This window comes from Lithobates pipiens, unplaced genomic scaffold (genome assembly GCF_037356315.1).
Source record: "Lithobates pipiens isolate NorthernLeopardFrog02 unplaced genomic scaffold, aLitPip1_a1.2 Scaffold_8, whole genome shotgun sequence".
In the NCBI taxonomy this organism is placed as follows: Eukaryota; Metazoa; Chordata; class Amphibia; order Anura; family Ranidae; genus Lithobates; species Lithobates pipiens.
Genome location: NW_027507903.1, coordinates 31,363,770 through 31,380,129, shown reverse-complemented (window position 1 = coordinate 31,380,129; position 16,360 = coordinate 31,363,770). Strand labels below are relative to the sequence as shown.

General features: G+C 41.0%; 1 protein-coding gene across 2 annotated transcripts in view; it reads left to right on the top strand.

The window, feature by feature from the left end:
- Positions 1-12,296, top strand: part of SV2B (synaptic vesicle glycoprotein 2B) — a 246,500-nt gene extending 234,204 nt beyond the window's left edge. For both annotated transcript variants that reach the window (XM_077472252.1, XM_077472251.1), the window contains exon 13: positions 3,774-12,296. In XM_077472252.1, coding sequence (XP_077328378.1) covers positions 3,774-3,957 — 184 coding nt within the window. In that variant the 3' untranslated portion in view covers positions 3,958-12,296. The remainder of the gene's footprint in view (positions 1-3,773) is intronic.
- Positions 12,297-16,360: the final 4,064 nt, after the last annotated feature.

Here is a 16,360-nt window from a genome sequence, read left to right as displayed (position 1 = left end):
CCCTGATTTACCTTAATGTACTCACTCAGAGGCAGGAGAGAGAAGGGTGGAGACTTCAGTCACAGACAGGGATGGATGGTGAGCTCACTCACCCCTTGCCTGTCAGCACCCAGGGGCGGGCTGACAACTCATGGGGCCCCCGGGCAATAGGAGAAGATTATGGGGCCCCTGGGCAATAGGAGATTATGGGGGGTCCCCAGGCAATAGGAAATTAAGGGGCCACACAGTATACACACATATACACATACAGTATACACACACAGAAACACAGTATACACACACACAGAATACACATACACATACACACACTGAAAAGGTACTGGAGAGGCGGGGCAGCTATAATCTTGGGATTTAAAAAAAAACACAGATTTTTACATATTTTTTATACATATACATATATTTTATTGAGGCTGGCAACCCTGATGGGGCCTCTTAGTTGCATGGGGCCCTCGGCAGTGCCCGAGTACCCAAATGGTTGGTCCGCCCCTGTCAGCACCTCTCCTCCACATATATCTGTGGCTGCTGGGCTTTAAATTTCCCACCCTCACTTTCCTTTTCTGAGGCCCAGCTCTGGGGATTGGAGTGTGGGCAGACACAGAGGGGTAGGGGCGGGAGGAAGAGGAGCAGATTGAGCCCTCTCTCCTCTCCCGTCTGTGTGGGGTGGGGCTGTTATTGCTGGATTTGGGAAGTGTGTAGCAGACACTCTCGGCTTAGACAAATACAGCCAGCAACCCTGCTTGGAAGCCATAGTATGATCTGAATAATGTGTCCGGGTTTTAGGTGGTTGAAACCTGGACACATGACTCAAAACCTGAACTGTCCTGGTGAATCTTGGACACGTGGCAACCCTACCTCCCTCCCATCCCATTTAGAGGGCATTTCCCTCACATCCCTCTTCTACAATCAAAGATTACTTATCTTGGGTATACCCCCTTTTTGGTATACTGACGAGCTGAGCAGGGCACATCACTTGTTATGTTATGCTGTAAGTCTTGTGGGGTCTTTCTGTGGTTTCATGTCTATCTTGGTTGGAGGGCTCCGACTATAAATATAATTTAAAGCTGAACTCCAAGAATTCAGCTCCTTTGTAAGGCATCATGCACACTCTAAATGCATGTAAAACATGTAGGCGCATCATGTGATTGAGCATTAATTTATTTCATTGGCCAGAATAATAATTTATTGTGGCCATTATAATGAATTAAAAATCCAGAGCTAAACACGCCTAGCGTTAACACACCTTAACATACTTTTACGTGCATTTAGCTGATTTTTTAAGCCAAAATTCTGCTCCTGGATGCCAGTGTTTTTTGCAGGGGTATTTAGAGGCAGAAAAAAAAGACGCCTCTAAGAGCAGTATCAAAAACATCTAGTGTGCATGAGGCTTAAAAAGTAAAGGTATACAATGAGTTAAGTCCAACAAGGTTCTTGCCACCTTCTGAACGTATGTCTATTATTTACATCTGACAGGTTTATAGAATTTGCGGCTATCGCTGTAGTTCCAAAATCCCAATGCCAGACCTTTTGGTCTCTACAAATTCAGCAGTATAGTCGATCTAGCTGCTATGCCCACCCCTCTTGCCCAGTCACAGAAGCCTTTGTATTGTGTGAACACATTCACAAAATACAAAGGCTTCTGTGAATGGGCAGCAGAAAGGAGGGGTGGGAATAGTTGCTGTGTGTGTGTGTGCTCTTCTCTGACATTGTCCTCTGATATCGACAGAGCCATAAAGATAAATGTAAATAATAGAGATAAGTCCAGGAGGTGACATGCACCTCATTGCCATACTTCATTTAACTAATGAAGAAGCCAATAAAACGTACAGTATACTATATTATCTATGAATACATAAAACTAGGGGTGTTACTGATTACAATTTTCGTGTTCGATTAATTGTTTTTTTTTTAAATCGATTAATCAACTAATTTTGATTAATTATAACGCACATACAGATCCAACTACTTTTAGTTGATCTCCTTGCATTGCAACTCTGTATTAGTCAGTGGTAAATGTGGTATACACTATATACAATAACCCAACACTAGTTAGTTTCCACAATCCATGACTTAACTTCACAGTTCACACACATACAGTTTAAATTCAAACTGTAGCACTGATGTAAGTCATTTTTTTTCCACAGTAGTGTGACAATCCCTCCACCTCCGGTCTAACTAATCACTCTCACCTTATGGCATGGACCCCTGTGCAAACAGGTGGTCATGCAGGCGGGTATCAAAAGGGATAACACGGACCATAAACTTCTCTCACGTCTCCTTAGATCTCAGCAAGGACGCCAGGTCATGGGTAGAAAGAAAAGATCTAAGTGCTCACCGCTTATGTATCAGATTTAATTTGTGTGTTCGCACACAAAATATTCACATAAAGACGATAAAAACACAGCATGTAAAGCCGACAATCATGTTAGTTCCATAGGGCAGCAGCGGGTGACGTCATGCGTAGCTCCTCCCCCCCATACATGTTACGTTCAATCAGAACTTCAACGTCACCGGACTCCTCCCCCCTTCCCTTCGTTAGCAGACGGAGGCACTTGGGGAAGGGGGAAGAATCCGGTGACGTCGATGTCCGTGACGTCACCGGATCTCCGACGGAACTCCCTGAAGACCCGGAAGCCGGTGAAGAGGTGAGTACCAATCAAAAGAATTTTGATCGATCAACAAATTAACGATTAATCGAGGAATTAATCTTTCATTTCCACAGCCCTACATAAAACCTTATTTTAACAACTTGCTGACCACTATATAGCAGTTTTACTGCTACAGGATGTCAACTCTGCACAGGATCTATCTAGGATATATGTGATCCTGCACTTCAGCCTGCAGGGGAGTGCACGTGGTGCTGCTGGGCCGCTTCTGCTGTGATAATTCAGAACAGAAGCCAATCTGCGGGGGTTAGACATTCAATGACCTCCAGAACCCACCGTTAGTCGATAAACTACACATTACGGGGATCTGCTTATGTAACCAAGGGGGGATGGATTGTGTGTTCCTGCAAGACAAAGGACTAGAATCCATCTCTTCCCAAAGTAAAAGCAGTACAGATAGTAAACACAAGCACTGGCTAGGCACACAGTTAACTCTTTGACTGTCCTAGATGTTTAACCCCTTCCCAGCCAGTGTCAGTACAGTGACAGTGCATATTTTAAGCACTGATGTGTCAAAAGTGTCAGTGTCCGATTGTCCGCTGCAATATTGCAGTCCCACTATAAGTCGCCGATTGTCGCCATTACTATTATAAAAAAAAATAAAAAATCCATAAATATATCCCATACTTTTTAGACGCTATAACGTTCATGTAAACCAATCAATATACGCATATTGGGATTTTGTTTTACCAAAAACATGTAGCAGAATACATATTGGCCTAAATTTATGATAATTTTTTATTGGATATGTTTTATAGCAGAAAGTAAAAAATATTGTTTTTTTTTTTTCAAAATTGGCGGTCTTTTTTTGTTTATAGTGCAAAACACAAAAAAAATTCTGCAAAAAAAAATGGCATAAATGTTATTTGGGTACAGTGTCGCTCGACCACATAATTGTCAGTTAAAATAACGCAGTGCCGTATCGCAAAAAATGGCCTGGCCGTGAAGGGGAGGAAATCTTCCAGAGCTCAAGTGGTTAATTAAAAAGTTAAAACCATAAATGACATCCAAACGAATGTCGATAGAAATATGTGTACTTACAAACGGTGAGTTATATTGATAAGCCCTGAACAAATCTGTATATTTATACTTTTTTAAATCCCCCAACAGAGCAACAGCCTTTGGGATCTTGAATGGTCTGTGCAAGCTGGCCGCTATATTTGGAAACTCCATCTTTGCTTCTTTTGTCGGCATAACAAAGGTGGTTCCGATCCTCATTGCATCCGCAGCCCTCGTAGGTGGAGGCCTTATATCTCTTCGACTACCTGAAACACGAGAACTTGTCCTCATGTAAATACACACAATGGAACACACTATTGAGACCTTTCAGTGAAAGCGCTATAGCGAGCGAATATTTGGGGGAACGGAACTACTGAAAGTTGTTTGGTTAGAGCCAAGTCAATCATCGGACATAAAAGAACACACATCGTCTCGGTCATCACAGCTCGAGCCAATCTGAAAATCAAAGCAGATCGCCAATGCTGTTCTCTCTCTTGGATAATAATGATACATTTGTGTTTTAGTTTATTTTTATATTGTCTTTGATTTAACATAATGTATAGAATTGTATCTCGTTATAACAGGCTTTCAGAAATATCCTACTACTGGTATTTAAATATGAGTAAAATATTATCCTATATCCTATATTGTCACCCTTGGGAAATGATTTTAGATCTTTTCCGGTACGTTTTCTTGGACCATATGCAAACACTGGAAGATGAGGACTGAATGTAAAGGAAAATATAATAACAAAGGATGGTTTATATTGTATGTCTTCATGTTAATGAAAGAAAAAAACGTATTTTTCTCCTTTCTGCTAGAGGGGGACTAGAAAGAGTGTCAGCAGAGATATTACTTATACTGCATGGTGACCTCATCAGGCTATCCTCGATGGTGTAATTGCACATGTGTATAATTTATTTTATTTATTACAGGTAGTTATATAGGACCAACAATGTATGCAGTATAATATGACATATTGTACATTCATATCCATCCCTGCCCTTACAATCTAAGGTCCCTATTCAAAGATACATACATGCAAGCACACATAATAGGGCCAATTTACCTACCAGCGTGTCTTTGGAGTGTGGGAGGAAACCAGAGCACCCAAAGGAAATCCACACAAGCACAGGGAGAACATGCAAACTCAATGCGCATAAGTGTCTTGGGTGAGATTAGAACTCGAAACCTCGTTGTTGCAAGGCTGAAGGTAAAAAAAATGTAATCAGCTTTTACATGTTCCTCTTATGAACTGGGGGCTTCTATTGATGCCTACTCAAAAGAGAGGTCACCCAAACCCTCTGTATACACAACAACATCAATGTCTAGAGCAGGGTTTCTCAACTAGGGTTCCTCCAAAGGTTGCTAGGGGTTCCTTGAGCAATGAGCAATTTCTGCCTTTTAGATAAATTCCCACTGACAGCATTGATCTTTTTAGCTATCTGTAAGGGAGTAACTCTTCCCAAAGATCAAAAGTGTAAGGAGCATTCTTCCCACTGACCATCACACAAATGTAACATGAGTTGTAGATATAGTCATTTTTAGCAGGGGTTCCCTGAGATCGGAAAGTTATTTCAAGGGTTCTTCTGTGTTGAAAAGGTTTAGAAAGGTTGCTCTAGAGGTTCATCCCCTCTTGATTAAAACAGTGGAGGTTAGGGCCCCGTATAGTCTAGATCAGGGGTCTACATCCTGGAGTGTTCAGTGGAGTCCCCCACCCACCTACATCCAGGAGTTCCCACCAGAGATCCCTCTTACCTTCATGTGCGTCCAGCAGAGTCCCCCCGTACATGCATGTGCACCCAGTAGAGCCCCCTCTTACATCCACCTGTGCCCAGCAGAGTCCCCTCTCACATCCATGTGTGCCCAGCAGAGTCCCCCCTCACATGCATGTGTGCTCAGCAGAGTCCCCCCTCACATCCATTTGTGCCCAGCAGAGTCCTCCCTCACATCTATGCGTGCCCAGCAGAGTCCTCCCTTACATCCATGTGTGCCCAGCTGAGTCCTTGTTACATCCATATGTGCCCAGCAGAGTCCCCTCCTACATCCATGTGTGCCCAGCAGAGTCCCCCCCACATCCATGTGTGCCCAGCAGAGTCCCCCCCACATCCATGTGTGCCCAGCAGAGTCCCCCCTTACATCCATGTGTGCCCAGCAGAGTCTGGTCCTCCTGTAAATGCTGAAGACATATTATTAGCTGCTAGGCACTGGTGGTCCTAGAATCCAAACACAGTGGACTGGGGTAGGCTCACAATGGCTGGCAGTGGATGCAATGGCCTCTGTATTAAGATACATAGACCTGCCCACTCACTGCCAGTTAGTCAGAGTATTTTCACGGACAGTTGCAGCGTGTTGTATAAAGTTTTGTAGTGAGTCAGATGTGGGCTGCAGGCCACAGTTTGGAGAACCCCCCTGCTCTAAATAATCATAATATTGCTACATCCCTTAACCCTGGAGGACTACATAAATAGGTCCATTCCAACTCTGAGGGGTGTTGTCATTTTCAAGAACCTTCTAAGATCCTTCTGTCACCCTGTATTTGTCCTAAGAGGGGCAGTCACTTATTAGTCTTCCCATTCACTTATCCAGAATACTGTGCAGACCAGAGACTTTCCAACAGTGGTGCTTAAGCAGGCATGTTCTGGCCATTGGGGCTACCGGGAGTTTCCCATTGGGTAGATGGCTCAGTGGGCTGGTTTCATTGACAGCGGAGGTAGAGCCGGCAGGGACTCCCAAACTCTGTCCACCAATAAGCTAATCTCCCGTTGTGCAGCTGTTTAGAAAATAAACTTCTCTAGACCCCCTGTGTTCATTGGGGGTCAGGGGACAGAAAGCAGACTGTTTCATCACTTTTGGTGGATTAATCCGCAGCAGTACACTACACAGTTGAAGGCCAGCCTGTGCTATATCAGTAGACTGGAGCCGGCCGTGAGCGCTGCTGTGGATTAATCTGCATAAAGCCAAAAGTGATTAAATAGTCTGAACTGAACACAGGGGAGACCCGGAGAAGCTTTTTTTCTAAACAGCTACACAGCGGGAGCCGGGAGATTAGATGATTGGTGGACAGGATTTGGGAGTCCCCGCCCATGCACCTTGCCCCCCAGTTTCCTCCAGCCCTAGTTACCCAGCTCTATAGTGCCCAGGAGGAAGGGAGAGGACTAGATGTACCAGCAGTGCACAGCTGGTCCCAGGCTCCCACCTACAGAGGAACCACCTGCAGGACAAGCACTGCAAACCGGACCTAGGTAGAAGAAGCTGTGCAGACCAGGTACTGGGGGGGCTTATATCGATTGACACTGATCAGGCTGCATTAATGGGCACTGGTGTGGGTGCATTAATGGGCACTGGTGTGGCTGCGCTGATAGGCACTGATCAGGCTGAATTAATGGACACTGGTGTGGCTGCGCTGATGGGCACTGGTCAGGTTGCATTAATGGGCACTGGTGAGGCTGCATTAATGGGAACGGGAGGCTGCATTAATGGGCACTGGTGTTGCTGCATTAATGGGCACTGGTGTGGCTGCACTGATGGACACTGATCAGGCTGCATTAATGGGCACTGGTGTGGCTGCATTAATGGGCACTGGTGTGGCCACGCTGATGGGCATCGGGGTGGCTGCGCTGATGGCCACTGATCAGGCTGCATTAATGGGCACTGGTGTGGCTGCGCTGATGGGCACTGATGTGGCTGCGCTGATGGGCACTGATATGGCTGCATTAATGGACACTGGTGAGGCTGCATTAATGGGCACTGGTGAGGCTGCATTATTGGGCACTGGTGAGGCTGCACTGATGGGCACTGATCAGGCTGAATTAATGGGCACTGGTGTGGCTGTGCTGATGGGCACTGGTGAGGCTGCATTAATGGGAACTGGGGAGGCTGCATTAATGGGCACTGGTGTTGCTGCATTAATGGAGACTGGTGTGGCTGCGCTGATGGACACTGATCAGGCTGCATTAATGGGCACTGGTGTGGCTGCTCTGATGGACACTGATCAGGCTGCATTAATGGGCACTGGTGTGGCTGCACTGATGGACACTGATCAGGCTGCATTAATGGGCACTGGTGTGGCTCTGCTGATGGGCACTGATCAGGCTGCATTAATGGGCACTGATGAGGCTGCATTAATGGGAACAGGGGAGGCTGCATTAATGGGCACTGATGAGGCTGCATTAATGGGCACTGGTGTGGCTATGCCCTATCTTATGCCCAATAGTGATGTTTTTACTTATGTTTTTTGCACAATTATGTATAGTTTATATACTATTTTTGCACTTGTTTGTTAAAATAAAGTGGGCTGGTCTGGATGAAGTCCAGGGCCAAATTTTTGTCCCAGTCCAGCCCTGGGCATACAGTAAGTACCCATAATATTCAACTCTTTATTATCCAGTCCCCCACCAGCAAAAAGATCATGGTAAATATATTCCCACAATGTTTTCTATTCATTGAATATGGTCTAGTTTTCGGAATACTATGATTTCATGTGTAATATATCTCTCCCTTTAGCACAAATATAAGCACAACATTTCTAATTGCCAACACTGCCAAATAGTTCATTTTGATTTTGAGTCAAAAGATTATTTTTGTTAATGATGAAGCCTCTGGACCTCTTAAATCTGGAGAGGTGTAATTAACTTTTCAGGTTCTGCTTAAAGATTTCACTGTGTGCCCTTTTCCTATTCATTACCTCACACATGCTATATTTCATGAAGGGACTTCAATTTCAGACTATTTAAAGAAAACCATAAACAATTTAAAGCAGCATTAAACCCAAAAGCAAAACTTTTATTATATTGCAGCTTAGCAATTCTTAGATGTGATGGCTGCAGTCATTTTTTTTTTTTTTTGGCTCTCTTTCTGCTTTTTTCATCTGGTGATCCAGCCAGTAAGTCTTTTTAACGAAACCCCGTTTAACAAATTTTTCCAAATATTCGTAAATTCTAAAATTTGTAAATTCAGAAATTCGTAAATTCGGAATTCGAAAATCCGGAAACCCGATAATTCGTAAATCTGATATAATAAATAATAATAACTATTACTAACTAATAAATGATAGGTATTGAAATTTGCTTTCATATTTGGCTGTTAGTGAACGCAACAAATCGAAGTTATCCGAAGTTATGAATTATCCGAAGTAACGAATGTCGTATCTAAACGAATGGAACGTAACAAATTAATATTAATAAATAACAAAATTAATAATAATTAAAACTTTTTATTATTATTATAATTTATTATTAATTAGTTACGTTCCATTTGTTTAGATGCGACATTCATTATTTTGTATAACTTGTAAATTCAGATAAATTCCTATTCGTTATGTTCACTATTAGCCAAATTTGAAAGGAAATTCCAATACCTATAATTTAATAGTTAGTTGTTATTAGTTAGTTAGTTTTTCCTTTGAATTTTTGGATTTTCTTTCTTATTTTTGGATTTTCAAATTTACGTATTTACGAATTTTTAAATTTACGAATTGCGATTATAACGAATGACCCGAAAAACAAACAAATGAAACTAAAACAAATTTTATGGCAGTGCACATGTCTAGTGTTAGATGTATTAGCAGATTTAGATGAACTTGACTAATAAATTAAAGCTGAACTCCAGATAACACTTTTGTTAAAATTATTATATTTGTATTTATTTCTGGGCATACATGTTAGATTCTACAAGAACATAGTAGATAATATATAGTAGATAATAGCCAAAACATTGCATTTAGCAACCTTATCTGTCATGACAGTGTTGCATTGGACCAACATATACAAACAATTGAAGGTATAGGCCTAAATGACAAAAAAAAATTAAAAAAACAAAAAAAAAAGATCAAAAAGGAAAGGAAAACAGACCAAAGCACTCAACTTCAGCTGCACAACTGGTGAATCTGAACTGCACAGCTAGTGATTGTAAACAATCACCTTGTAAAACAACTCATTCAGGTTAAAATAGAAATGAAAGGCAAAACATTTTTGTAAAGATATAAAAAATAAATAAATATATACATTTCCCTTTTTTCTCTTTTTTTTTTTTTAAATGATCACATTCCCTCTGTCAGCTGCATAAGAGCTTGGAGGAGGAGAAGCAACACTACACTGAGCTTCCCAGTGAATGACTAGAGCCTTTCTTATACAAGTACATGGTACAGCAGGCACATATCAGAAATATAAAGGGTTGGGGTAACAAATAGACATGTGCAATTCGTTTAGTTACGAATTTGTTTTTTTAACAAATTTTAACAAATTTGTTAATTTCTGAACTTTGGATTTTCAAATTTCCAAATTTAGAATTTCCAAATTTCGCATTTCCGAATTTCCAAATGTAGAATTTCAAATTTCTAAATTTGGAAATTCGGAAATTTGAAATTTTCGAATTTTGGAAATTCAGAATTTTCGGAAATTCGAAAATTTCGGAAATTCTACAATTTCGAAAATTCTAATTTAGGAAATTAAAAAATTTGGAAATTTGAATAATCGAAAAATAAGAATGAAAATCTGAACATTCAATAGAAGGAAAATTCGAAAACCCTAAAATATCTGAAATAATAACTAACTAACAATAAATATTAAATGATAGGTATTGGAATTTCCTTTCAAATTTGGCTGTAAGTGGACGTAATTGAACTAATTATCTGAAATAACAAATGCTGTATCTAAACGAATGGAACCTAACGATCTAATAATAATAATAATAATAATAATAAATAACAATAATAATAATAAAACCTTTTTATTATTATTATTTATTATTAATTTGTTCCATTCCATACCATTTGTTTAGATGCGGCATTCGTTATCTCAGATAATTCGTAACTTCAGATAAATTTGTATTTGTTATGGTCACTAACAGCCAAATTTGAAAGGAAATTCCAATACCTATAATTTAATATTTATTATTAGCTAGTTATTATTTCAGATTTTTGGGTTTTCGAATTTTCATTCTATTGAATGTTCAGATTTTCATTGTTATTTTTGGATTTTTCAAATTTTCACATTTTTTTTTTTAGATTTTCAAATTAGATTTTCGGAATGAATGAATGAAATGAAAACAAACAAACTTTTTGGTCAGTGCACATGTCTAGTAACAAACGTTTTAAGCTTGCCTGGCATCTAATATTCAATGTGGCCTTGGTCAAGCAAGCAATCTAAACTTGTCACATAACAGCCGACATTTTTTAAACAGTTAGCCCTTGTACACACGGTCGGAGATTCCGACGGAATGTGTCCTATCGGACTGTTTTGTCGGATATTCCGACTGTGTGTGGTCTCCATCGGACTGTTTCCGTCGGAGTATCCGACGGACCAAGTTTTCCATCTTGTCTTAAAATTTTCCGACAAAATGCTCCGATCGGACATACTCCGATCATGTGTAGCCTACTCCGACAGACAAAGTGCCGCGCATGCTCAGATCAAATTCCTAGACCAAAGCTATTGGCTACTAGCCTGAACGTAGTCCCGTCGTAACGAAATAACGTCATCACGTTATGTACAATTGGATTTTCCGACAACTTTGTCCGACCGTGTGTATGCAACAGTTTCGGACAAAATCCGTTGGACAAAATCCAACGGATTTGGTTGTCAGAATGTCCGACCGTGTATACAAGGGCTGACAGTAACTGTTTTTTTTTCCTTTTTTTTGTAAATGAATAAAAGCTGATCATTGACGCTTTTCCTGGACAGCTTCGTCTGTAAATGCATTTGAAAAATAACAGACTTACTGGCAGGCTCACCAGGTGACAATAATGGAAGCCCCAAAAAAAGCAAAAAACAAATACACATCTAAGCATTGGTAAGCTGCAATATAATAAAAAAAAAATTGGTTTTAATACCACTGTAAGTATTTTTTAACCAGTGTTTTTGCTGTTAAACAGACTAGTTTGGAGGTTAGATAATGCACAGAAATGTTAAAGACCAGCTTCTTATATACTATTTCAAACAATATGATAACTACTAATTCCATGCCCTTAGCTGCATGTTGCAATGTAATATATCTTGACAATTAATAATCTGCTGTAATAAAGAATAACTTTATTTGTGATTAATCTAGACCAGGGTTCCTCAACCATGGGTCCATGGACCTCTTGGGTTTCCTCCAGAGGTTGCTAGAGGTACCTTGAGAATTGAGCAATTTCTGACTCCCAGATAAGTTCCCACTGACACCATTGATCTTTTTAGCTATCTGTAAGGTAGTAATTAATCCAATGGCCACAAGTGTAAGGAGCTTTCTTCCAACTGACCATCACACTAATGTATTATGAGTTGAAGATATGATAATTTTTTTTTTCAGGGGTTCCTTGAAACCGGAAAGCTTTTTCAAGGGTTCCTCTGCGTTTAAAAGGTTGTGAAAGTTTGATCTAGACATATTTAATCTTTGTTAGATGTTTCCTGTAATTGACCTTCAAACCATCCAGCAGTACTATGCGGAGGTGTCATTGGACAATTCCAGAACGACGTTCTTAACTTTCACTTCCAGGATGTTGTCATTAGCTTTTAATTGTTGCTACATTTAAGGAATGCATTTTGTGATGTCTGTGTATTCAGTATTTATGTTTTAAAAAACACATGTGACTCAGTTGATAACTATAAATCAAGGTACTTCCTTATTACAAATAAATGTTTTCATTCTATATACCAATTCATGTACCAAAGAATCATGCACTGGCTTTGTATGTCTCCTGGGGGGACTCACTCCCTGAATTCAAAGTGCCACTAAACTCTGCTTTGGGAAAAGAAAAAAATGATATACAGTAGCTCACAAAAGTAAGTACACCCCTTACATTTCTGTAAATATTTTATTATATCTTTTCATGTGACAACAGGGAAGAAATTACACTTTGCTACAATGTAAAGTAGTGAGTGTACAGCTTGTATAAGTGTAGATTTGCTGTCCTCTCAAAATAACTCAACACACAGTCATTAATGTCTAAACCGCTGGCAACAAAAGTGAGTATACCCCTAAGTGAAAATGTCCAAATTGGGCCCAATTAGTCATTTTCCCTCCCCGGTGTCATGTGACTTGTTAGTGTTACAAGGTCTCAGGTGTGAATGGGGAGCAGGTGTGTTAAATTTGGTGTTTTCGCTCTCACATTTTCATACTGGTCACTGGAAGTTCAACATGGCACCTCACGGCAAAGAACTCTCTGAGGATCTGAAAAAAAGAATTGTTGCTCTACATAAAGATGGCCTAGGCTATAAGAAGATTGCCAAGACCCTGAAACTGAGCTGCAGTACGGTGGCCAAGACCATACAGGGGTTTAACAGGACAGGTTCCACTCAGAACCGGCCTCTCCATGATCGACCAAAGAAGTTGAGTGCACGTGTTCAGCATTATATCCAGACGTATGAGTGCTGCCAGCATTGCTGCAGAGGTTGAAGGGGGTCATCCTGTCAATGCTCAGACCAAACGCTGTGCACTGCATCAAACTGGTCTGCATGGCTGTTGTTCCAGAAGGAAGCCTCTTCTAAAGATGATGTACAAGAAAGCCCGCAAACAGTTTGCTGAAGACAAGTAGACTAAGGACATGGGCTACTGGAACCATGTCCTGTGGTCTGATGAGGCCAAAATAAACATATTTGATTCAGATGGTGTCAAGCGTGTGTGGCGGCAACCATGTGAGGAGTACAAAGACAAGTGTGTCTTGCCTACAGTCAAGGATGGTGGTGGGAGTGTCATGGTCTAAGACTGCATGGCACTGACGAGCTACAGTTCATTGAGGGAACCATGAATGTCAACATGTACTGTGACATACAGAAGTAGAGCATGAAGTAGAGCATGAAGCCCTCCCTTCGGAGACTGGTCCGCAGGGCAGTATTCCAACATGATAACGACTCCAAATACACCTCCAAATTGACCACTACCTTGCTAAAGAAGCTGAGGGTAAAGGTGATGGACTGGCCAAGCATGTCTCCAGACCTAAACCCTATTGAGCATCTGTGGGGAATCCTCAAATGGAAGGTGAAGGAGCGCAATGTCTCTAACATCCACCAGCTCCGTGGTGTCATCATGGAGGAGTAGAAGAGGACTCCAGTGGCAACCTGTGAAGCTCTGGTGAACTCCATGGCCAAGAGGGTTAAGACAGTGCTGGAAAATAATGGTGGCCACATAAAATCTTGACACTTTGGGCCCAATTTGGACATTTTCACTTAGGGGTGTACTCACTTTTGTTGCCAGGGGTTTAGACATTAATGGCTGTGTGTTGAGTTATATTGAGGGGACAGCAAATTTACACTGTTATACAAGCTGTACACTCACTACTTTACATTGTAGCGAAGTGTCATTTCTTCAGTGTTCAGTGTCATATGAAAAGATATAATAAAATATTTACAAAAATGTGAGGGGTGTACTCACTTTTGTGTGATACTGTATGTATAAACACACACACACGAGGGGTCTTCAAAAAATGTCTGCACTTTTTTATATTTAATAGAGTTTTAAAAAGTGTGGAAACTTTTTGAAGAACCCGTGTGTATAAATAGCGCTTCACTTTTTCCAAATTTTGTTATGTTACAGCCTTATTCCAAAATGTATTAAATTCATTATTTTCCTCTTTGCAAGTTTATTTAAAAAAATAAAATAAAATAAACACATGTACATACAGTATGTATTTACAGCCTTTGTCATGACACTCACAATTTAGCTCAGGTACATCTTGTTTCCACTAATCATCCTTGAGCTGTTTCTACAGCTTGATTGCTTGATTGATCCACCTGTAGGAAATCCAGCTGATTGAACATGATTTCTAAAGGCACACACCTCTCTATATAAGGTCCCACAGTTAACAGTGCATGTCAGAGCACAAACCAAGCCATGAAGTCCATGGAATTGTATGTAGACCTCTGAGACAGGACTGTATCGGGGCACAGATCTTTGAAAGGGTACAGAAAAATGTCTGCAGCATTGAAGGTCCCAATGACCACAGTGGCCTCCATCATCTGTAAATTAAAAAACTTTGCAACCACCAGGACTCTTCCTAGAGTGTGCCACCCAGCCAAACTGAGCGATCCAGGGAGAAGGGCCTTAGTCAGGGAGGTGACCAAGAACTTGATGATCACTCAGACAGAGCTGCAGAGTGTCTCTGTGGATAGAGGGAAATCTTCCAGAAGAACAACCATCTCTGCAGCAATCCCCCAATCAGGCCTTTATGGTAGATTGCCCACCAAAAGGCACCTGAAGGACTCTCAGACCATGAGAAACAAAATTCACTGGTCTGATGAAACAAACATTGAACTCCTTGGCCTAAAAGGCAAGCGTCATTTCTGGAGGAAAACAGGCACCGCTCATCACCTGGCCAATACCATCCTTACAGTGAAGCATGGTGGTGGCAGCATCATGCTGTGGGGATGTTTTTCAGTGGCAGGAACTGGGAGACTAGTCAGGATTGAGGTAAAGATGAATGCAGCAATGTACACGGAAACCCTTGATGAAAACGTGCTACAGAGTGCTCTGGACCTCAGGTTGGGGTGATGGTTCATCTTCCAAAATAGCAACGACCCTAAACAAATGAGTGGCTACCGGACAACTCTGTGAACGTCCTTGAGTGGCCTAGCCCGAGCCTAGACTTGAACCCAGTTGAACATCTCTGGAGAGATCTGAAAATGGCTGTTCACCGACACACCCCAGCCAACCTGATGGAGCTTGAGAGGTCCTGCAAAAAGAAAAGGGAGAAACTGTCCAAACATAGGTTGTGACAAGCTTGTAGCATCATACTCAAAAAGACTTGAGGCTGTAATTGGTGCCAAATATGCTTCAACAAAGTATTGATAAAGGGCTGTGAATACTTATGTACATGCAATTTGTTTTATTTTTTTATTTTTAATAAATTTACAAAGATTCCAAGCTTCTTTCACATTGTCATTATGGGATATTGTTTGTAGGATTTTGAGGAAATAATTTAATCCATTTTGGAATAAGGCTGTAACATAACAAAATATGGGAAAAGTGAAGCGATGCAAATACTTTCCGTATGCACTGTATATATTATAATTTATACAATACAACCCTAATTCTCAAAAAGTTGGAACGCTCTGTAAAATCTACATAAAAACAAGTAGCTGGTGGAACGCTCCCACTCCGGGCATCCCCTTCTTTCTATACCATTTGTAATTGGCGGCAAGCGGCACCATGACGTCACTCCCACCCACCTGAGCCTGGCTGGCTTTGGAACCAGTTAGCCCACGGCCAACTTTTTTAAGGACGATTTTTACAAGTCCGTAAATTCACAGGTAGGTGGCAACCTTGAATTAGACATGTGCATTTTGTTTCGTTCCAAATCGAAATTCGGACGAATTTTCATTATTCGGACATTCGGATGCATCCGAATTACCGAATTACAATGCTAACGAATTCAACCGAATTTGGACGAAATTAGAATCAAATTCGAAAAATTACATTTTGCGACCCAACTTTGGGGACACGTATCTCGGGGCCCCTTATATCTATAAACCCCAAATTAGGTATGCAAACACAGTAGACCTAGCACTACAAAATTTTTGGGGTTTCTAGCACCAAGTGACCCCGAGATACGTTGCCCCAAATTCGGGTCACAAAGTGTCAAGCACTTTTCTGTAGCAGAGAATGACATTTTGCGACCCGAATTTGGGGCCACGTATCTTGGGGCCACTTATAGCTAGAAACCCCAAATTAGGTATGCAAACACAGTAGACCTAGCACTACAACAACTCCAAATTTGGGGTTTCTAG